The sequence below is a fragment of the Ruditapes philippinarum genome, unplaced genomic scaffold (assembly GCF_026571515.1).
Source record: "Ruditapes philippinarum isolate M1 unplaced genomic scaffold, ASM2657151v2 ctg1186_1_1_1_1, whole genome shotgun sequence".
In the NCBI taxonomy this organism is placed as follows: Eukaryota; Metazoa; Mollusca; class Bivalvia; order Venerida; family Veneridae; genus Ruditapes; species Ruditapes philippinarum.
Window position 1 is genome coordinate 98,362 of NW_026856367.1, and position 25,746 is coordinate 124,107.

At 33.1% G+C, this 25,746-nt stretch overlaps 1 protein-coding gene across 4 annotated transcripts in view; it reads left to right on the forward strand.

Annotated features, from left to right (window-relative positions):
- Positions 1-25,746, forward strand: part of LOC132746304 (melatonin receptor type 1A-like) — an 83,112-nt gene that overhangs the window by 41,293 nt on the left and 16,073 nt on the right. The window contains exon 1 of one of the 4 annotated variants that reach the window (XM_060735414.1): positions 6,461-7,119. The exons of the other annotated variants lie outside the window; for them this stretch is intronic. Coding sequence (XP_060591397.1) covers positions 6,931-7,119 — 189 coding nt within the window. The 5' untranslated portion in view covers positions 6,461-6,930. Of the gene's footprint in view, positions 1-6,460; positions 7,120-25,746 lie in introns of those variants that run through there. 4 annotated transcript variants of the gene reach the window in all.

Consider the following 25,746-nt stretch of genomic DNA (forward strand, 5'->3'; position numbering starts at 1 on the left):
AATGTTCACAACAATAAAAACGACGATTTATCATGCGCAACATCCGAACCCCAATCTCAATGGTCAAAGTCACACTTGGAGGTCGTCAGAGCCTAACATAATCTTTTACAGGGCATGATGCAAAATCAGACCCATTAAAATAAAATGTCATTGGAGAATCGCTCACATACCTTGATCGATGAAGATATTACGAACCGGAGACGATATTTACCCTGTAACAGATCATATCCTGTATTGATTTTGTATTTGTCACATTTGGAGGCTTTGAAATGCATCTTTTTAAGAAAAATGGTTTGTTTAAATCAATTACATTATCGATAAAATAATTGTTAACAATATTTGCTTAGGTTTAAAGCACAGTGAAACCACAATTGATAAATTTGAAAATACTAAGTGTGTATCGGTTGATAATGCGGATGATTTAATAATGACATCGGATGATAATATTACACGTTGTTGACATTAATTGTAAATTATAAATAATTGAAAAGACAACTCATGAAATTCAATAGGAGCATTGAATATCAAATTATGTTTAATTTGTCTTTTCTGATCGTTGTTGCCAACACTTTTAATGCGAAAGATTGAAGAGTGCTTAGGCCGGTTACATTTGATTTTCGTTTTTTCTTATATGACCAGACACAAAAATGCCGAGAGCCATTGAATTCACTTTATTTATTCTGTTGGCATTACTTTTTAAGTATCTATAATTTTAAGGCCATTTTTGTTGTGTTTTACGACGTACCAACACTGTAAATGTGATATTGTGACTTTCCGGCTACCCTGGCGATAAAAATCCTGAAAAATATTCAAATTGTAGTCTATTTTTGTTTAAACTTGATACTGTTTACTGGCCGTTCCGACAAAAATCAAAGGTGTTTTATCAGCAGGTTTGATCTTTTATAGACACGGAAAAAATCAAATATGTTACAAAGAGGGATGAGGTAATTATAGTTTTTCAATTTTAAAAAAGCAATTTAAGCACAAAGACATTGACAGATCTATTACATTGACTAATGTCTAGAAAGCATGTCATGCATGCGTTCTATGTGATTTAAGTTGACGTCAACACTACTATTACATGTACAATGCGATGTTTTGTAAACTTTTATTGGCACACTTCTTCCACAACATCTCTCAGCACGTGACAAATGCATAAAAGTGATTTTCGACAATTTAATGCTGATACGGGGTGTGCTTTTTTGTTAAATTTGATTATAAAACTCATGTGTTCCGACCCATGTCATCAACTTTTTTGATGAATAGGTGGGAAATTGTCTGAGGAAATTCAATTATTTTGATTGGAAAAAAGACTGATTACTAGCAGGCTGAATATATTGTTTATTTAATCAATTGTAAAAATTAAGTGTAGATATCTATTTCATGACATCTAGGGATCAAATGTCCTGTCAGAATGATCTGTAACAGAAACGTTCACAAATTCAATGTAAAAAGCATTTCAATAATCTCATAGGATTCTTGTTTATGTAAAACCGATTCAACGTACATAATGTAAGAACTCTAAATTATCATATTGCATTGTCCCAGTTATCCATAATATATTTTCACTCGATTCAAGCTCTTTAAATTTATTCCATAACCATTAATATCACGGCGGAAATGAAAAGAATCGAATATTGCGGGCTTGGAATTCCTTCTATTTCATATTTTTTATTTATTTAACAGTTGCACAGCTGGCAAGGTATCTTTTGAACTGTAATATGCAATGAAATTGTGGAGACGTTAGTGTTGAAAATACTTATTTATTTTTTCTTAGATACCATTCCGCGTTATTTTATTTACAAGGTAAAATGTTTTAGTCAACGGGACAGAAATAAGAACAGTGCATTTGTAAATCAGGAAAGTACTATTATTATCGATCTTTGTTATAATTGCATTACAGCGAAACATTCTACACGGGCTCTATGAGATACTGTAGTTATTTAAAGGTTAGAACAGCATGAAAACCTGTCAATCAATTAATGATATTACATTTGCCAAGATTAGCCCCAGAGAAATGTGTTGCCGTACCAGAATGTATACCTATATGAAACAAATATCAACTTTTCCAATGTTAACGTTCAATATAATCATTTAGTTCATTTTTGTTCCTTTGATAAGTTATTATGTCAAACCTTAATAAACGAATGAAACGACAAAATAAAATATTTTTCAGAAATGCTCTGTTTGATTTATCGTGTTTATAGACAGTGAAAAAAGCATACATAGTAAGTTAAAGTGGCACCAATGGTTCTTCTCTATACCAACGTACATCAAAAAGCAATGACAAGTAACCTTACCATTCCTGACAAAAAATAGCAATGACACATTCATTTTTGAGGGAATCTTCCTTTCCTAACCTGATCTAATACATTTTTATTGCAAACTGGTTGCACACAAATCTTATAGATGGACATGTTTGTTTACTAAATACGTTTTGTTTTACATTTGTGTTATTGTTTTTTTTTCAATATTCTAAGCTCATTTATATCCATTTTATCAAGCTTTCAATAAAACATCAATTCTTCCATTAAACATAAGTACGCATGACTGGGCGTTGTGATAAATTTAAATAGGCGCCATGAAATTAACTCCGTGAAATCCATGCTGTGCGGTTATTATTACAAGATTATTAAACCATTATCTCTTTGCTTTTGATGCGAACAGGTCTTTTACAATCTTACATAATCATATTACATTGAATAGTTTATCTGTCTGAAGTGTACCGAAAGAAATTTCATAATATAAAAAAACTATTTTTTTTCTATAATCAAATGCTCTGTGATTTAATTAATTAATTGATTAATTTATTAATTAATCAATTAATCAATTACATGTTAGTAATCCTATTCACTACATTTGTATATATAATATGTCTGTGAGTTTACTTAGTTGATTTGCTCCTTTTTTTGTTCCAAATCAAATTCATCAAGTATAATTATTATTTTAGTTGTTAATGGAGTGCTGTGTTTTTAAACAAACAATACAAAGTGGAAGTACACATGTAATGATATTGCTGAGGAACTCGAACTGTCCGTTTTTACAAAAAACGTGCTAAAATAATCATTTCTGCTTGTTTATTTCAATTTTATCAAACAACACCTAAGGCCCTCCATTTTTACCAGGTGTTGTTGGTACACACGCTGATCTACTCAAACTTATTCCATCTTTTTTGTTATGGAACAAGCATTCGTTTACTTAGTGACATTTGGCGCTTTATTGGAATGGCAAGAGAGTTTTACATTGAAGACAGCCGTCTATGAACAGGCTCAATCAAATATTTTTAATTATTTCATTATTTTTGTGAAAAGCTTTGTAAAGACGATTGCCAGAATCCCACATGTAAGAATCTAGAAAATGTTTTTAGTAGAATAATTTATAAAAGGTTTTGAAATGATAATTAAGTTTCGAAGTTTGAGCATAGAATACATAAAATCTATTACTTCTTTCAGCTTGACGTAACAAAGTAGGATAAAATGATTTATCCAGCTTTGAATTGGGAAATGTCGACTCGAAATTTAAGGAATTTCAGTATTTAAACACAAAACCTAAATAACCAGCAATGAATGGCTTGGCCTGATGGCAATAGTATGTATACTGGCCTTTTATTTGAAACAAGGGATTACAACTTTCAGTTCAAGCAGGTTATAAGGATAATGTATATGTAATAAAGTCATTTTGTTTAGCCTTTATGCTTTATAGAGATTTATTTGTACATATCTTTTGATGCTGTGTAATTTATTTATGTTTTTGTGTTTTTGAATCGTTTTCAATAATTCAACGATCCCAAACGCTGTTTAGTTTGTTTCATAATACATAATATTTTGATAAAAAATACACTGACTCGTAAAAGTGTGAAATAGTAATACCATCATACAAACCTGACGTCTTGTTTACATGACATACATTGGCATTAAGTATTGAAAACTTTTGCATGCGACTTTAATGTTAAGAAAATATAACACAACTGTCATAGAATTATTATAAAAACATACATATAGAATGTTAACCGAATTGTTCAATACGAAAGAACGCCATGTAAGCATACATACATGATTTTAGAATACAATTGAAACATTAAATTACAAAGTAAAATTAGCTGAAATATAAAAAGAAATGAAAGCACCTGATTCATTTAGTATGTATATATAATTCTATATATTGCTGTAATTCAACTCCAAAAATATTCGAAAATTCTAAAGATAAAAAAAGTTAACTACTTTATGATTTATTTTATTAAACGTAATATTATTTTATATAATATGTTGGTATGATTTTGTTCAATTAATTAGTACCATCGTTATTGAGTTGGATTCAAAACAATGCAAAGAAGAATCTTATTAACTATCGTCCTTTCAATTTTCGTTTTGTAATTTTAAATACAAGCTATTAAGCAACAACTATAACTATTATTAGATGTATAGATATCCTCTTACATGCTGGCATGTATATCCGTACCCCATTCAATAATGCGATTGTTTACAAATCTTTTTAAATTAACCTGTGCAATGTACTTAAATTAATACAGAGAACTTGAATAGGAAATGAATAACAATCGGTTGTTTTAACAGCCCTTATTGACAATTAAATGTAAGATAAACACCCTCGTTTTATGGAGAAATGGAGTATGGAACGATTGATTGCAATTTAGATTACTTCTAATGATCCTGAATCACGTCTGTCGAGTGATTTACTAAAGAGGGCTGTGTTGACGTGTTTTCCCGTCTTTATTATGTCCAAACATGCTATTGTTTGTACAACTTCATACGCTGTTTCTTCAGCTATTATCCTTTCATCGCATCTAGTGTGCTATAAAGATTGTCGTTACAATATTTATATCTCTGAAACGTGTACATACAACTTCATGAACTTTGTGAATCTGACATAACTTTTCTCCAGATCTTTATTCATCAATAAAGCAGGTTTCAAGTTCCAAGAGGCAGATGTAAAATGTTGTCCCGTGCTTCACTTCAGTGTTATTATATTTTTCTGGTTCTTCGGGTTATTGATTTCAGCACGTTACTTTTAGGTGTTGAAAACTGTATATCGCTTAAGCCGGTGCTACGGGGCGTGATGGATGTTACACTTTTTCAATATCCCTAATGTACAGACTCAATCAAACCGTGTCTGCAATTTTCATGTTATTTTGTTGTGATCAATGCTTCCGAGGGATCACCTTTTCTCTAGATCGTTTAAGAATACAGTGTCAATTTAACGCATCAAAACTCAAAGTATTTTAGCCAATACCACGCACATTATCTTAACAGGACTTGCCAAATTTTTCAGTTGGACAAAACCAGTCATCTTTTAAGAAAATATTTCAAAATATATCCTTACAGAAGAGGAAACAGTGAAAACTAATGTAAATAATCTATATACTATGCCATTAATATATGAAAGCTGTATGGGTGATCTCGGGGTCATTATTTGCACATCTGTGCATACATTAGACTTAACGTGGAAAATAACTGGAAAACATTATAAGGTTTATCTATATAAACCAGAGCATAAACACGTAAATTGTTAGGATATTTGCTTGCTTAGAACAATACCTATTGCGGTTAGGTCATATATTCTTATAAGAAAATTTATACTGATTTGTCCGAGGACTTGAGCGTTCATCACAGTCGAGATCAATCTATGCTTTAATATGATTTTACTCATGCAAACAGCCCCGATTGTGAACATGATTGCTACCGGACTGAATTATCAACATACGTTATATGTGCACGTGCGAATATTCTTTTCTGTCATGAACCATAAAAAACAAAATAAATTACTTAAAATAATTCAATTTGATATTCCCTAATCAGAGTTCAAAAACATAGGCTACAAAACAATTGCGTTGTTAAAATAGATAGAAATTTGATCGGTTATACGAGATTTGATACGATATTGTTGTAAATCTATATGTTTTGCTTCTCAATAATATATTAATACTAAAGACTGCGTACATCCGGATAAAAAACAAAGAACAACACGATATCTGATAAAGGTACACATTTAATGATAAATTAATAAATTCAGTAATTCATTTTTCTCCCGTTTGATTTTTACAAATATATTTGCTTTTCAAGAGGAAGCATGCGATTTTAAATTTTATCATGTAATATAACACAACTGTAGGGATTATCTGATAAGGTCTTTTATTGCAAACACTCAAAATTAAGTTGCATTGTATATTGTATCTGCCCACACAGCAAACATTGGTTGTACCTTATTTATTGTGTTTAGCGCAATAAATTGATTCGCCTTACAAAATATATTGATATTTTTTCCCTGATAACGGAGCATCAAAGGCATTGGTAGAGGTGTAAGCACACGTATGCATACTTCATATCAGGCAGGGAAGGAAACTCAACCTGAAAACATTGATGAGCGTAAGGATGCACGAAAGAATTTAATTATTATATTAGTGAAAATTAGTAGGACATTTGCTTGCTGTGTTACTTAAGAAACTTATCCATGATAATGATATTAAGCTACATTTTTGAATAAACGGAATAAAACATTAATACGATTTGTGGCACGGTATAGAAAACAAGGATGTTTAAATTTTCTATTTATGCCATTTTAGCAGTCCGGGAAATCAATATATTTTATAACAGTGATGAAAATGTGTTTGTTTCCAAAAGGACATAACTTCTAAAAAAAAATGCTTTATTTTGTACAGAACAGTCTTGAAAATCAAAATATTAATGGAGTAAAAACATTAAAAAATTTATTTTAAAGTTCAAATTTTGAAAATATACACGTATTAGGGCGTAAATATAACCTCAAATTTGTCTACAATACAGCTTAACTGAGACTTTTGTATTTACTGCCTCTTCTAATGTATATAATGAGGTAAGATTTCCAATTAAATGTGCAAAGTACAATTGAGTACGAAGTATAGATACTCTTTAAAGACTAACTGAATATTTTAACACAATGTCTTCTGAGGTTGAAAACTTGCATCCTATGTTCCAAGATATGTTAGAACGTTCGGACGGATGGACAGACAATATAAATGAGTCAAGTCTGGATTATAACTTTATGACACGTCACCCGACAATGTCCTGGGTGTTTCTGATATTTACAAGTCTAGCAGTGACTGCCGGGAATATAGGAAATATCATGGTGAGTTATTTGTGTCATTTTAATTGTTTATATATAGTTCGCTTTAATTGACCCTGCCTTGATGATAAAACGTTTACCTGTATCTTTAAAATGTTACTTAGTACTTACTATCACGTGGTGCTTCCATTTAAAACACTTAGAATTACGTAGGTTCTTGCATCACTGAAATATTGTTGCCATGTACCTACAATTGTACTTTGATTTTGATATTTTGATAATCATCATCATCGGTCATCGCCATCATTAATATCATTGTTGTAATCGCAACCATCATCATCATCATTACCATCATCATCATCATTATCATCATCATCACTGTAAACATTATCATCGTTATTATCAGCATTATCATTATCAGCGTTACCATCGTTAACATTATCATCATAGTCATCATCATGAGCAACGATGTTTTAATCATCATCATCAACAACGTGATTATCACCGTAATCATCATCATTGTTATCATTGTAAGCATTTATATCATCATCAGTACCATCATCATGTGGTTATAATTGTTATCATCATCATTATCATGATTAAGTATACATTATATATATTTTTTGTGCAATACATTCTAGGTTTTATTATGTGCAATTTTACCATGCTACAGATATATATTACCAGCCTTCTTAAATTAGTTACCTCTCGAGAGTAATGCAAACAAAGCAATATCCTTAAGTCAAAGCAACGGTATTAATAAGCTTGTTTATCAACATACAAGCAATAATGATAAATTCAACCTATTACACTCCTATGTATCACCTGTGAAAGAATGTCGATAACAAAAATAAAATAAAGAGTAATTCGGTGCTGAATTATGCTAAAGTAGTTAAATGTTAGCTTAAGGCCTCCACAGATGATAAGGTTTAGATGCATAGCACCAATTTGAGAAATACATTTTTTTTAAAGCAACACAACACTTTCATTCAGACAGTAATTCTATATCTGATTCATTTATATCCATCCTAACCGCCCTCTCCAAATAGGATTTTTGCAGATTTTAGACAGTAGTATAACTGGAACAGGATTGTATAATTGTTACACTTGAATAATCCGACAAGGTTAACAATGGGTCAGGGATTGGGTATTTAAACAATTCACCATGCACTTATTAAAACGAAAATGAGCACCCTTAACCTGTTTTGTGTTCATGCCATTGTGTTCATTACAGATAATAAATAGCAAGGCAATTTCATTTTAGATACATCATTCACTGTGTTGTAAATTTATTTAATCTCAAAAATGTTATTTGGTGTAATTGGAGAGTCTCAAGTGGTAAGAATAAAATACTATATTTATAAATAATTTTTTTTTCTATGTAAGTGTAGACTTGAATACTTAAGCACTATAGCAAAGCATCTTTTACAACCCGCTACGCCTGAAAGTACTTTATTATCAAGAGGGTTAAGATAATGGAATTGCTTGTGATTTAAAAAGCGGTGTAATTATGAAACCATTAGTAAGTTCAAACATAAAAGAAAAGATAAACAAGAATTTCACTTCAGTAGTAATTCTTGTCGATGTCTTTCTATAACAGCAAACAAAGATTTCTTCTATATATCATCACGGTTATTTTCATATATTCGTTTTCATATATTCGTTAGGGAATTAGGCAAACGCATCTTTAATTAACTCTAAGATTTATAGATAACTACCGGTGTAATTATAAAACACTATTATGAACTCTGTTGATTCCATCTGACATCACATGATGTAGATCTAGCAAAAATAAAAGCGATCAAATCATACTTATACCGTAAACATCAGAAAAAAAACTTAAGAATAGAGTAGAGAAAAACAGGATCCCCTAAGAAAGCCAAACACGGAAAAATTGAAAATGCTGCAGGCTTGGTTTGATTGAGGTCTGTTCATGGACGGCACCGGAAAGTGCAAGTAACCTGCATTGTCCTCTAGCACCGGCTTCAGCAGAATTAAACATTTAACATTACCTGGTAAAATATGAGAACAAAGATCATCAACAATAAACGCAGCTCAACAAACCCCGGCAACACCAAATCATCGACACAGAACCCAGCCTGGCAGCGAACAAACTTAGGAGAGGGTTAAAACACAGCACGATTTGATATAATAGACTAAGTACAGAGTACCTCTTTGCTGCGTTTATGTTGACACTTAGTAATGGGTTCATGAACTTTTTTTATCATTATTTCATTGCCAATGATGTTGACATGTCTGTTCTCTATTCTATATTCCTCGCCCATTGAAATGAGAATCATATCTTACTTATCATAATGTATCTAATAAAGAACACATTGTATCTGCTTCTAAATAGGTTTGGTATTTAATAAAAATGATTGCTTACTCTCATCTGAAATCATAATCTGTGCATCACATAGTCTATTCCCATGTGACAGTTGTAAATAATACATAATTATACTTCACACATGGAATCGACTGTCAATGTTAATGGAAACACGTTATCAAAATGAATATTGCTAATGGGTTCGAAACAACATAGTAATTATAAATGGCAGGTTTTCAATATAAAGCATTTTAAGATGGTAACGTTTAGAGTGCTGCGATATTCTCTTTTCTATGATAGAATAGCAATATTTATTGCTGATATGTTTAAATGTCTTCGATCATAAACAATCAACAACCATTAATTAATAAGTAAACCATTGGAAGAAGTAAAAATAAATCTCATCCGAAATGCCCAGTGTGAATAAATGTATGTCACTGACTGTATTTGAAATATATGATATAATAGCAGTCATTGTAACTGGAAACTGTATTGCATAACTATAATGCATTCATTTTATCTCAAATATACGAAGTATTTGTATATGAAGAGCTTTCGTACACACCAAAGCGTCGGTGTTTGCCAACAAACTTCCGATTGAAGTTACTTTGCAGTGTATTGTTTTTTTTACCGTAACGTCTTCTCTTCATGGGATATTTACTTTAAGTGTATATTTCTAATTATGATCCAACTTATATCTGATGTGGTTCATGACTCTAAATCTCCCTATTCTAGATTTATTCCCGCATAAAACTAAAATTGTCCTTAAAGATATAATTTGTAATTGCTTTAGCTTTTTTATTTCTATAGAAATTAATTCGAACATCTAATGTGAAAATATAAAAAAAAAACATTAGTTTGCGCGAAAGGCTTTTTGTGTCATGAAATTAAATTATTCTTGTAATTATGCACCTGTCAGGACAGAAAATACTCTTTAAAAATGATGAAATAAGATGATAAATATGATATTTTTATTCAAAATTCGTTTGTGGATTTTACGTAACGAACGGATCCCATATCTCGTATATGTTTTTATTATAAGAACATTTTTCTATTATCAAGAATCAGTACACCACTTGAATCAACTCACTCTCTTGGTAAACATAGGATTGTTTGTTCCGTAGAGATAAGCCTCCTTTAAACATAATGACATTTTAGTTGTTAGAAAGCAATCAAAGGTATTTTATCAGGTATGACCACTTGAACTCACAATTAAGATTACCCATGATAATTTTAACTCTTTGCTGCGTTAAGTGACTTTGTACTTGATCTTCTGTAACCATTTATCTGGATATAAATCAAATATTATATTATTAAAATCTGTAATTATTTTTTTACACATGAAAACAAAGGTTAAATAAAAGTTACTGATTCTTTATTTCATTTTTAGCTCACCTGAGCAATGCTCAGGGTGGGCTATTTTGATGGCCCTGTGTCCGTCGTCCGTCGTCGTGCGTCGTCAACTTTTGAACATAAACAACATCTCCTCTGAAACCAATGACTGCACATCAACCAAACTTTACAGAAATGATTCTTGGGTGGTCCCCTTTCAAAGTTGTTCAAATGGTTCCGGTCTGTTGCATATGTAGGTCATAGGGCCAGAAAAGGATTTCAAAAAACACAAAATTAAAAAATCTTCTTGTCTGAAAGAACATGGGCCAGAGCTTTGATTTTTGGTATATGGTATCATCTATGGGTCCTCTACCAAAGTTGTTCAAATTTTGTCCCTAGTGTCAAAATTGGCCCCGCCCCGGGGGTCATAGGTTTTCCCTTATATGTATATAGTAAAATCTAAAAAAATATTCTTCTATGATTTGGCAAAGGCTTCAGATTATATATTTGGCATGAAACATTGTGTAGTAAACCTCTATCAAGATTGTTCAAATAATGGCCTTAGGGTCAAAATTGGCTCCGCCCGGGGGGTCATTGATTTTCATTACATACATATAGTAAAAAACTTGAAAAATATAAATGCCCTAGAGCTTTGATATTTGGTCTATGGTATCATCTATAGGTCCAAAACCAAAGTTGTTCAAATTTTGTTCCTAGAATTAAAATCGGCCCCGCCCTGGGGGGTCATAGGTTTTTCCTAATATGTATATTGTAAAATCTAAAAAAAATCTACTTCTCTGAATTTGTGAAGGCTACATGTTAGATATTTGGCATGAAACATCTTCTAGTGAGTGTCTACATAGTTTGTTCAAATAAAAGCCCTGGGGTCAAAATTGGCCCCGCTCCAGGGGTCATTGATTTTCCCCATATACATAGAGTAAAAACTTAAAAATCTTCTTTTAAAGAACCCAAAGAGCTAGAGCTAAGATATTTAGCATGAAACATGTTCTAATGGTTGTCTACCAAGTTTGTTCAAATAAACGCCCTGGGGTCAAAATTGGCCCCGCCCCAGGGGTCATTGATTTTCCCTATATGCATATAACATGTATAATAAAAACTTAAAAAATCTTCTTTTTCATAACCCAAATAGCTAGAGCTAAGATATTTAGCATGAAACATGTTCTAATGGGTGTCTACCAAGTTTGTTCAAATAAAAGTCCTGGGGTCAAAATTGGCCCCGCCCCAGGGGTCATTGATTTTCCCCATATACATAGAGTAAAAACTTAAAAATCTTCTTTTGAAGAACCCAAAGAGCTAGTTTTAAGATATTTAGCATGAAACATGTTCTAATGGATGTCTACCAAGTTTGTTCAAATAAAAGCCCTGGGGTCAAAATTGGCCCCGCCCCAGGGGGTCATTGATTTTCCCTATATGCATATAGTAAAAACTTAAAAATTTTCTATTAAAGAACCCAAAGAGCTAGAGCTAAGATATTTAGCATGAAACATGTTCTAATGGGTGTCTACCAAAATTGTTCAAATAAAAGTCCTGGGGTCAAAATTGGCCCCACCCCAGATCTCATTGATTTTCCCTATATACACAGTGTAAAAACTTAAAAATCTTCTTTTAAAGAACTAAAGAGCTAGATTTAAGATATTTAGCATGAAACATATTGTAATGGATGTCTACCAAGTTTGTTCAAATAAAAGCCCTGGGGTCGAAATTGGCCCCGCCCCAGGGGGTCATTGATTTTCCCTATATGTATATAATAAAAACTTAAAAATCTTCTTTTAAAGAACCCAAAGAGCTAGAGCTAAGATATTTAGCATGAAACATGTTCTTATGGATGTCTACCAAGTTTGTTCAAATAAAAGCCCTGGGGTCAAAATTGGCCAGGCCCCGGGGTTCATTGATTTTCCTTTTGTGTGTATAAAGCAAAAATTAAAAAATCTTCTTTGAAAAAAAAACAACAAATAGCTAGAGATTAGATACTAAGCATGAAACATCTTCTTGTGAGTGTCTACAAAGTTTGTTCAAATAAAAGCCTGGGTCGAAATTGGCCCCAACCCGGGGGTTATTTATTTACCTTATAATTATGTGTAAAGCAAAAACTTAAAAAATCTTCTTTGAAAAAACTCAAATAGCTAGAGTTTAGATATTAAGCATGAAGCATCTTCTAGTGAGTGTCTACAAAGTTTGTTCAAATAAAAGCCCTGGGGTCAAAATTGGCCCCGCCCCGGGGGTCATTGATTTTCCTTTTGTGTGTATATAGCAAAAATTTAAAAAATCTTCTTTGAAAAATTTCAAATAGCTAGAGTTTAGATATTAAGCATGAAGCATCTTCTAGTGAGTGTGTACAAAATTTGTTCAAATAAAAGCCCTTGGGTCAAAATTGGCCCGGCTCTGGTGGGACATTGATTTTCTTTATATGTGTATAGCAAAGACTTAAAAATCTTTTTTGGAAAAACCCGAATAGCTAGAGTTTAGATATTAAGCATGAAACATTTTCTAGTAAGTGTCTACAAAGATTGTTCAAATAAAAGCCCTGGGGTCAAAACTGGCCCTGTCCCAGGGGTGTCATTGTTTTTAACTATATGTTTAAAGAAAAAACTTTAAAAATCTTCTTTTGAAAAACCCAACGAGCTAGACCTTAGATGTTTAGCATGAAACATCTTTTAATGGTTGTCTACCAAGTTTGTTCAAAAGCCCTGGGGTTTAAACTGGATCTGCTCCAGGGGCCTATATACAGGTGAGCGACTTCAGGGCCATCATGGCCCTCTTGTTCTTATTTTTTTTTTTTAAATTTCCCCGTTTCGTCAGATAATTTAGTCATTACAAAATTCAGGTGATAAGAATAAATGGTACATTTAGATTCATTGTCAATAAAATGCAAGTTATGATGATTTAATTTTTCATAAACATCCCAAGAATTATATAACAAAAACATTAATATCCGAGTTCTTTGAGTGTAATTCTTATTGTAAAGATCTTGATAAAAAAACCAAAGTTGCCTCATATCGAGGTCTTTTGGAACGTATTTGTTAAAAAAAACCTGCAAGATTGAAAATATTGTAGGCTTGGTTTGATCGAGTCTGTCTGTGGATGGTAGCGGTAACTGGAAGGTATCTCCAAGCATATATAAACACATATCAATTTATAAAAGCTAGGTAAATTTAAGAAATTCTGCGAATTTTCTTTTTGGAAACAATATACATTTAAAAGTCCCCAATATATTTGACAAACGTCTCTATATTTTTCACAGAGATCCCAAAGCATGAAACATAAAAGATGAAATTCTTACAAATATCAACTGGAGCATTTGAAACAGAACAAAAATCGATTTTTCTTTTGATATTGCCTATCTTAATAGAGTTAAACGTGTTTAAACGCTTTTCAATTTTGATTCAGTTTGCGCAATGCAAATGATTAATCAAGAACAATGGAGCAAATTACGATAAATGTTGCGACCAGGCCAACATCAAATGGTTCAAAAAGTTAAAAAGAAATTCATTAAAAAACCTCAGTGGAAATCCATTCAAAATATTGCTTTTAGATTATTGTTCACACAATCATTTCTAGTAACGTTTTCTTATTTGCCTTTTTTATATTGATAATTATAATACTGCAAGTTTGTAACTTCGCTTAAGTTTATATACATGTAGTTTTATATACACGACTGCTGAAAACTCTCACTTTTTTCGTTCACTAGAAGAGAAGTTTGCAGTATTAAAAAAAATGTTATAAAGATTCCTGGCAGGTTATGTGGCCTTATATAAACGGTTGTTTTGTAATAAAACCGTCGCCTGGTGGCTCGGGTTATATTTCCAAACAACCGTTTATATACGGCCATACAATTTGTCAAAAATCTGTATAACTAATACAATATATGTAAAAGAGGCAATGTATCAAATGGTACCCTCATATGGGGAAGTTCTTTTCATCTTATTTCTCTTGATCTAATAAACAGCAAAACTATCTGCTTTCAAAAAGGGTTTTTATTGAATCATAATGATTGTTTTTTACCACAGATGAACCGCTAATTACATTTTATCTATTCATAAAGAACATGGCACCCTCATGAGACGGAATATGAGTTCAATAATTAAATGAAAAAGAGAAATGTGTCTCGATAATCACAAATGGATGAACAGTTCTCGGATGTAACGTTAGAGTACTAGTGTTCACGTTAATCTATTGCGGTTATCAAAAGTGTTGCAAATGGATATTTTGTCTACATGGTTGCAAATGATGTCTTAAAGTTGCTTGCCTCCAGGTGAGCCAAAATATTTCAAGAAAATCAAAACTGAGAAAAATTGTTCTGAGATTTTATGAAAAGTAAAAAGTTTCAAGCTTAAAGTAATAATTTCCATGTTATTTTCGATAAATGACCGATTTTGCTTTCTTTTTCATCATATTTCTACTGCGTTACTAACGTAGTAAGGGCTATTTTTGCATATTTTGACTTCGTTTTGGTAATTTACATGTGTTGATTGCCGTATGCAATGTGTAAATTATTTTCTTTGTTTACTTCACAATACGATACTACTTTTAAATGCATTTTCAATTATTTTCATGACAGTTATAGAAGAAATCTGGAGGCGAGTTGCTTTAAACATAAAACAGTTATCATCAATGTAGCATATGAGATCTTTATCGCTTAATGTGGTTATCAACATTGAAGCAAATATAAGCCGTGTCACGACAAAACCAACATAGTGCGTTTGCGACCAGCATGGATCCAGACCAGCCTGCGCATCCGCGCAATCTGAACAGGATCCATGCTGTTCGCTTACCAACTCTATTACAAGTAGAGAAACTGATAGCGAACAGCATGGATCCTGATCAGACTGCACGGATACGCAGGCTGGTCTGGTCGCAAACGCACTATGTTGGTTTTGTCATGACGCGGCTCATATGTGTTTTCCTCATGCTGTTATCAACATTAAAGGTATAAAGGGTTTTGATTCTTGTTTGATTGTAGGAAATGCAAGTTATGATGTATAAAAATGGAAATAATTGATTAATATTGTTGGAGTCCGTTTTTAATTTTACTGAGATCACATGTGTGAATGGTAGTTTCGTTATGGTTGTTGAATCCGAATAATCCTGTGTATTTTAGTATTGAAAAATACAATAATTCCATAAAAATATTTGTTTTGAGCGGAAAAAAGATTTGTTGCTGAAGCAAAGAAACGGTGATAATTTGATAGGATTCGGTTAAAACTGATATTGTATTATATAGTGGTATGTATTGACATCAAAGTGCAATTAATCAAAACTTTTTACAACTGTTAATACACGATATAAATAAAACGCAGTTATTTTATACTTTATTATATCACCGCCTATTCCGGATGTTGCATGTATATCAATTTCTTAATAATCTTGATGTGTTTGTTTGTTTTTCTGATATTTTTGCAAATTTTAACAAATAAGTATTTTGGTCATACCTCGGCAGTCATCCACCTAACATGCTATCCCGGATGGCGTAGCTACTATAAGGCCATGTAGGCACGGGCCTACAAGTTTGTTAAGAAATTGACATTTTTAAAAGTCCCAAAAATACAATAAAAACATGCGAGGTTGGGGTTGGTAGTGTGTTCAAGCCGTTTAGTATAATGAAGTGTGTGTTTTTTTTGTGCATGATTTACCATCCTCAGTAAATTTGCAATTTATCAAATCCATCAATATATAGTTTAAAATCATTGTTTTGATAATTTTCCTTGAACATACTTTAAAACGCGCATTTTGCTCTTTTTAATCTGAACTTGTTTTTTGACTACTGGGGGCAAAGCCCCCACACCCCCTTTAATGTGCCTACAAGTTGAAAAAGCTGGCTACGCCGCTGACCAGTAATTACTAATTTCTCCTCAAGAGTCGCACATGATTTCTGAATCAGCATTTAGAGGCAAATGGCAATTTGACTCAATATTCGAGATTAGTTGGCACGGAGAAATTTCGTCTAGCTGGAGGGTCGAACCAAGAACCCTACTTATCAGTTACTCTACCAAGTGAACATAGCATCTTGGTTTGCAACAGTACTTATACTGCCATTTCAATTGCCCTTCACCGCTGTGGGTTCGAATCCCGACAGGGACTACGGAACGTCGGTGGTTCTACTCAGGTGCCCGTTCGTGCCCGGAAGGGCACTTGAGGTCTTCCTCCATCAGTAAAGCTGGAACGTCGCCAAATGACCTATACTGTGTCGGTGAAACGTAAAAACCCAATCAAACAAATATACTGCCATTTATTCATTAAAGCTGCACGCTGCCAGATGAGCCACGATATTTCAAGAAATTCAATCTTTAGAAAAATGTATGAAGATCTAAAGAAAAGTAAAAAAGATTCAATATTCAATTAATAATTTACATGTTATGTGCAATTAATGACTTATTACGCAGTATCAATCACTCTTGTTCTACTGCGTTATTAACGCAGTAGAGGTATGACCTCCTTTTTGGTAATTAACGTGGATTGCAAGCGCCCTTTGCAATGTGTAAATTACTTTCTTCGTTCACTTAACTATATTTTACTTTTAAACACATTTTCAAAATTTTTGAGAAATATAGCATGAATCTGGAGGCATGCTGCTTTAAACAAATACAACATGTCTCTTGCTATACAAAAAAGGAAAATACAATTAAATCTATAAACTATGTAATCGGACACTTATATTTCATATTCAAAATGGGACAAAAAATTTAAAACGTTGTTATATGATCTGACGTTGCATTGTTATTTAAAAAAAACATCTTCGTGTCAATTTCTACCGTTGACAATAGGAAACGGGTGTACAATTGTAAACCCAAAAAGAAGATGTTTAAAAGATAAGCTGAATTTAACGATTATACAGTTTTATTCCTGTTGTGTCGGTTTCGGTTAAAATATCCCTAGATACCGGTTAACGCGACAATTAAATTGAAATGTGGGGCTCAACGTGTAATAACTACATGTTGAAAATTGCATGTAATATAATGTTATAGGACAATGTTGTAATATGAAGATTACCGGGTGGTTAACTGTTTACACGTGTATGATGATCGGATAATATGTACGTGTTTGGCCAACAGTTGAAAGACTACATTGTTACATTTTTTTTATCACGGAGTATCTTTAAGGAATATCTCTCTGAATAGTACATGCATGTACTGCGGATAGGAGAGACAAACTGTGTCTTCTACCCAACGTGCGGATGAATATTCAACTTGATATCTGATATGTGTTCGTGACTATGGCATATAATGGATACATCTATATATTACAACAATAGGACACTATTTCATGTTTTTTACCCAAAGAAGTTATCATGTAAACACGGTTGTAAGGATTATCAGATATATTTTATAACGTCAACAATCACAGTTGGTCTCGTAAAGTAAACATTCAAAGTACATTATTTATTGTGTTAAACGTATTAAATTAATTCACCTTACAAAGTATCAATATTTTTCCTCATTCGAAGGTGTGTTTCGGCTAAATATCAATGCAACGCGTTCTTTATAGATCGTACACGGAAGTAAATCATGGAAATGGGAACCTATTCAAAGAAAGAAGTAATATTCAATATTTGTGTGACTTGCCACAGGATATAGTTTATACAATGTACAATATTTCAGTAATTAAACGTTGTAAATTTTGTTTTAGATTACAGTAAATAATGTAAAAATATGATATGTTTAATTTCCCGTCACTGTAATTTAAGCCTGTAGTTGTATGGAAAACAGTGCCTAAATATCTTTAGACAATATATAATTGATACTCGATTTTGTTTAAAATTGATTAAGTGTATCATATACGAAAATGAATAGTGTTAATGTCTTGTAAATGTAAATTGTTTTATACAAAAGATATACATGAAAAAGAAAGATTAACACGGATCAAACTACGTTGATAAAGAACTGTTTGCTTGTAATTTTTAAATAAATGAAATACTCTATGGAGGTGTAATAAAAAGCTGTTTTTCGAACGTGTGCTTTGAAAACATAACGTTTCAATACAATGACATCTGACGTGGAAAACTTGCATCCAATGTTCCAAGATATGTTAGAACGTTCGGACGGATGGAGGGACAATATAAATGAGTCAAGTTTGGATTATAATTTTATGACACGGCACCCGACAATGTCCTGTGTGTTTCTGATATTTACAAGTCTAGCGGTGACTGCCGGGAATATAGGAAACATCATGGTGAGTTTACTGAGCCCTATGTAATCATTCTCGGTAACCCAGGCTATTAACCGTATACCAGTATATGTATAAAACATATCATATACGGAATGTGTACCGTGGATTCCGACGATGTAATTAATAGTTTGAATTTCAAACTCAAGAAAGATAAAAGACTTACATTATCTATTTATTGTTATAAAGGTGAATTTTCGTGTGGTTTTCCTTAGCAATCATAATCAGAAAGGTAGAAGTATACGAGTGTAGTAATACATCTTACGCCCCTTAGCACCGGTTCAAATTCGCAACACTAAAAGTAATAAAGATTCAAAATTTCAAGATTCAAGATTTTATTTTCAAAACAACAGAAGGTCATAGACCCATGTGGCCGACATTTACATACTATATATGCCTACAGCAATTTAACATTTGATTAAATCATAATTACATATTCAAACATGCATGCATACATAAACACATACATACATATACCTTACGGAACGTCGGTGGTTCTACTCGGGTGCCCATTCGTGACTGAAATAATGCACGGAAGGGCACCTGAGGTCTTCCTCCACCAGTAAAGCTGGAACGTCGCGATATGACCTATACTGTGTCGATGTGACGTAAACCCCCCCCCCAAAAAAAAAAAAAAAAAAAAAAAAAAAAAAACAACATACATATACATAAGCATAAGTACATTCACGCTCATATATCTGCATATACAACATCTTAACCCGTGTATACATATACATTTTCACATATGTATAGACACTGCTATATGCAACCCGATTTTTAATTACATAATATAATCACATGATATAATCAATTATTCCGAAGTACCAGAAAAATATCACACTAACTAAAGATGAAATACGGCGCAACAGTTTACACTTGCCACCTACCGTTGTGAGTTTAACAAATCTGGTAAAAGGGAAATACCTCTTAAGCGAATACAAAATATGTTGTTTATTTTACATTGCTAACCTCAAATTATCTTTAATTCATTCATTTACAAGTGAAATATATTTGATCAATGAGTTAGCATATATGATCATTAAAAGAACTGTCCTGTACTGATTACTGGAATTCTGATTGATAGAAACAAACAGTTGTTACAAAAATGTAAAGACAATTACCTTCTTATTATAATTTTTGTTCAGTTGTGTTACTTAGAAAGTATAGTTGCTCATTAAATGGGTCCCTGCTGGTAAATAACGGTGCATTAGTTCTTAGATCTAATGTTTTGTACAAGATCTATAGCGTTCCTCAAATCCAATTATTGTTCGCCTATCGGAGTCTGTCTTAACGTTAAACTCCTCAAACCAGTTTACTAACCAAAAGATTATTTCAACATATTTTTTTACATTTCATCTTTTCACATAATATATGATCATGTTAATTTTGAACAATATGATTACATGAATATAATACAGAATTTTTTTTAGGTAATAGCAAATTCAGTAAGTCTAGCGTTTATAAATAACTCTTTAACAAAGCTGTTGAAACTAAACGCTTAAGAAATAGTGTTATATAATTCGCATTTTTAAAATCTTAAATATCAAAGTTGTTGGCAAGGATCAGTAATTTCATTGTATGCAGTCGAAGTAAAATTTATCGCCCAAATCTAAAGAAAGTAACCTAATACTACTATAAAATCTACGACAACAACATGACATAATGCACAACCAAGGGTATATAGCGAGTGAACAGTTAGAAGTCAATATAAGTTTATATGTTGGCTTAATTATGCCCCCATTTTGAAAAAAAGGGGGTATATTGCTTTGCACTTGTCGGTCCGTCGGTCTGTCGGTCCGTCGGTCCGTCGGTCCGTAGACCAAATGGTTTCCGAGTGATAACTAAAGAACCCTTAGGCCTAGGAACTTCAAACTTGGTATGGTGATTGGTCATGACCAGTAGATGACCCCTATTGATTTTGGGGTCAAGGGGTCAAAGGTCAAGGTCACATTGACCTTGAAAGCAAAAACGGTTTCCGATCAATAACTAAAGAACCTTAAGGCCTAGGAACTTCAAACTTGGTATGGTGATTGGTCATGACCAGTAGATGACCCCTATTGATTTTGGGGTCAAGGGGTCAAAGGTCAAGGTCACATTGACCTTGAAAGCAAAAACGGTTTCCGATCAATAACTAAAGAACCTTAAGGCCTAGGAACTTCAAACTTGGTATGGTAATTGGTCATGACCAGTAGATGACCCCTATTGATTTTGGGGTCAAGGGGTCAAAGGTCAAGGTCACATTGACCTTGAAAGCAAAAACGGTTTCCGATCAATAACTAAAGAACCTTAAGGCCTAGGAACTTCAAACTTGGTATGGTGATTGGTCATGACCAGTAGATGACCCCTATTGATTTTTGAGTCAAGGGGTCAAAGGTCAAGGTCACATTGACCTTGAAACCCAAAACGGTTTCCGATCAATAACTAAAGAACCTTAAGGCCTAGGAACTTCAAACTTGGTATGGTGATTGGTCATGAACAGTAGATGACCCCTATTGATTTTGGGGTCAAGGGGTCAAAGGTCAAGGTCACATTGACCTTGAAAGCAAAAACGGTTTCCGATCAATAACTAAAGAACCTTAAGGCCTAGGAACTTCGAACTTGGTATTGTGATTGGTCATGATCAGTAGATGACCCCTATTGATTTTGGGGTCAAGGGGTCAAAGGTCAAGGTCACATTGACCTTGTAAGCAAAAATGGTTTCTGATCAATAACTAAAGAACCTTAAGGCCTAGGAACTTTAAACTTGGTTTGGTGATTGGTCATGATCAGTAGATGACCCCTATTGATTTTGGGGTCAAGGGGTCAAAGGTCAAGGTCACATTGACCTTGTAGGTAAAAACGGTTTCCGATCAATACCTAAAGAACCTTAAGGCTTAGGAACATCAAACTTGGTATGGTGATTGGTCATGATCAGTAGATGACCCCTATTGATTTTGGGGTCAAGGGGTCAAAGGTCAAGGTCACATTGACCTTGTAGGTAAAAACGGTTTCCGATCAATAACTAAAGAACCTTAAGGCCTAGGAACTTCAAACTTGGTATGGTGATTGGTCATGATCAGTAGATGACCCGTATAGATTTTGGGGTCAAGGGGTCAAAGGTCAAGGTCACATTGACCTTTTAATTAAAAACGGTTTCTGATCAATAACAAAAGAACCCTTAGGCCTAGGAACTTCAAACTTGGTATGGTGATTGGTTATGACCAATCAGATGACCCCTATTGATTTTGGCGTTAAGGGGTCAAAGGTCAAGGTCACATTGACCTTGTAGGTAAAAACGGTTTCCGATCAATAACTAAAGAACCTTAAGGCCTAGGAACTTCAAACTTGGTATGGTGATTGGTCATGATCAGTAGATGACCCGTATAGATTTTGGGGTCAAGGGGTCAAAGGTCAAGGTCACATTGACCTTTTAATTAAAAACGGTTTCTGATCAATAACAAAAGAACCCTTAGGCCTAGGAACTTCAAACTTGGTATGGTGATTGGTTATGACCAATCAGATGACCCCTATTGATTTTGGCGTTAAGGGGTCAAAGGTCAAGGTCACATTGACCTTGTAGGTAAAAACGGTTTCCGATCAATAATGAAAGAACCCTTAGGCCTAGGGACTTCAAACTTGAGATGTTGATTGGTCATGATCAGTAGATGACCCCTATTGATTTTGGGGTCTAGGGGTCAAAGGTCAAGGTCACATTGACCTCTTAGGTAAAAACAGTTTCCGATCAATAACTAAACAACCCTTAGGCCTAGGAACTTCAAACTTGGTATGGTGATTGGTCATGACCAGCAGATGACCCCTATTGATTTTGGGGTTAAGGGGTTAAAGGGCAAGGTCACATTGACCTTGTAGGTAAAAATGCTTTCCAATCAATAACTTAAGAACCGTTATGCCTAGGAACTTCAAACTTGGTATGGTGATTGGTCATGACCAGCAGATGACCTATTGATTTTGGGGTCAAGGGGTCAAAGGTCAAGGTCACATTGACCTTGTAGGTAAAAACAGTTTTCCGATCAATTAACTAAAAACGCTTTAGGCCTAGGAACTTCAAACTTGGTGTGGTGATTGGTCATGACCAGCAGATGACCCCTATTGAGTTTTAGATGAAGGGGTCAAAGGTCAAGGTCACATTGACCTTTTAAGTAAAAACGGTTTTCTGATCAATAACTCAAGAACGCTTAGGCCTAGGAACTTCAAACTTGGTATGGTGATTTGTCATGACCAGCAGATTACTCCTATTGATTTTGGGATCAAGGGGTCAAAGGTCAAGGTCACAATGACCTTGTAAGTAAAAACGGTTTCTGATCAATAACTAAAGAACGCTTCGGCCTAGAAACTTCAAACTTGGCATGGTGATTGGTCATGACCAGCAGATGACCCCTATTGATTTTGGGGTCAAAGGTCAAGGTCACATTGACCTTGTATGTTAAAACGGTTTCCGATCAATAATAAGAGAACCCTTAGGCCTAAGAACTTCAAACTTGGCATGGTGATTGGTCATGACCAGCAGATGACACCTATTGATTTTTGGGGTCAAGGGGTCAAAGGTCAAGGTCACATTGACCTTGTAGGTAAAAACGGTTTCTGATCAATTTACTAAAAACGCCTAGGCCTAGGAACTTCAAACTTTGTATGATGATTGGTCGTGACCAGCAGATGACCCCTATTGAGTTTTGGGTCAAGGGGTCAAAGGTCAAGGTCATGGCCAGTAGATACTTTATAACCCTTATTAATTGTTTGATCACTGGGTCAGAAGTCATGCATAATAACCTTATCACATGACTAATTGGCTGCTGATAGGGGGCATACATGTTTTACAAACATATCTTGTTCTTTTAGTTTTTATAATTTACTTCGTATGAATGGTAAATAACTCACATGACCCAAGCAAATTTATATAGATATCCATCGGAAATTAACTGTAACGTCCAATTTGTAAAAAAGAGCGGAACAGTCTATTTTATATCTTAGGCAGATGAATATAAAATCCTTTACATTTTCTGGTATCAACTATTGGTCAATCACTATTATAACAGTCAATTTAGCTTAACTTGACAATGAAATAATGAGCATAATGTCACTAATAAATAAGAGACAACATTGTGGTTGATAAAGGTTAATATTTTTATTTTGATGCATTGTTCATATATGATTTAAGTCTATATTAAATACTATTAACAGAACATAATAGAAACGTGCATCCAGTTAGTTGTCATACAATAGAAGTTCTTTTATGTAGATTATCATTTGAGGCGTTTCAGGTTTGAGAAGAATTCGAAATTGAAATTATGCCTAAAACAGACGGGAATTTACCGCAATAATAAATTCTACTTTGTGTGGATAAAAGCTGTATATTTGATGTCACATGCGTAATAAAATGTGTTGATCAAAATATGGCTAGATTTACATTTTGGAACCTGTATGCAAACTAATTATTCCTTTTAAGGCGATCATTTGTGTTTTCTTCGTAAAATATGGCATACTATTTTTGAATTTCAAAAAAAGAAAGAAATGCCGAGTACGTACGTTACTCTATATGCATGATTCAGCATGAATTTTTACGAAAACAACGATAACGAAAATAAAACATATGTTTTCCTTCACCAAATTCATTTTATCTTCACTAGATTCGTTATCAGAACAGAACAGAACAGAACAGAACAGAGTTTATTTCATAACTTGTACACACATAGGTACATCGTTATTACAAGCATTTTTAAATATAATTATAGGTCACATATTTTACAATTATACATAAAGAAAAAACAAATCAATACAATACTGAGCAATGGGATATTTAATACATACAATGTGATTCATTATATACACTGACAAAACTCCATTAATCAATTATATATCCATTTCTTTAAATTACATCTGTAAATGAATAATGAAGAGTACTAAATTTAAGCGGAGAACAAACTATAACTTCGCTTTTAATCGAATTTGTTTGATAAATTATTTATATAATAATATACTGAAAAAACATCGAGGTATATATAATCAAAACTGCATCATCATACTATTGAAGATTTCTGAAGTAATCATTTCGTTTGATGTTTGCCTTTTTTAAATAATAACATAAGTTTATAAGTACTTTATGACTTTTAGATTGTAGTAGTTCTATAAATTTGGCCATACTAGGCCTAATGTAAAAATATCGCTTAATATATTGACTACGTAGATTTTCATAAGCACTGCATTTTAAAACAAAATGATATAACGCAACTGTAATGGTGATAATTTATGCTGTTATGTTGAATAAACTAACAATCAAAATAAATTGATTGATAACAAATTTATTAGTTATCGTACATCATAAACAAAAACGCAAAGGAGCTCGTTGATTTACCGTCATTGTAAACATTAAGGGTGGTTGGGTTATAGTGGTAAAGTAAATTTGTGATAAGATGTAATAAATTGATTTGTCTTACATTATAATGATATTTATCTCCTGTTAACGGAATATCATTAAGACAAATATCACCTGTAGAGTACGTAAGTCCACTAGATTAGACAAGGAAATCATACTAAAAATAATGTGTTGTTATGAATAGGATAAAGTAGAATTTGATATATGTGAAATGTTATACATTGTACAATCAGATAATTTTGCGAGGTTAAAATTAAGTGCAATGAACATTTGGAACAAATGCATTCAGTCATGTAAAAATCTAATGTAAGAATAAACAGAAGTAATTATTTGCATTCCGGAAGTGATGTCGATTGTAGCGACATTTGTTTTAAATGCCTCCGAGGGAGGATTTAACAGTTAGGTAGAATTTCATACCAAAGTGTGTGTGTTTGGGTCTGTTCATTCATACCAAAAATAAGAAATTGAGAAGTGATCAACA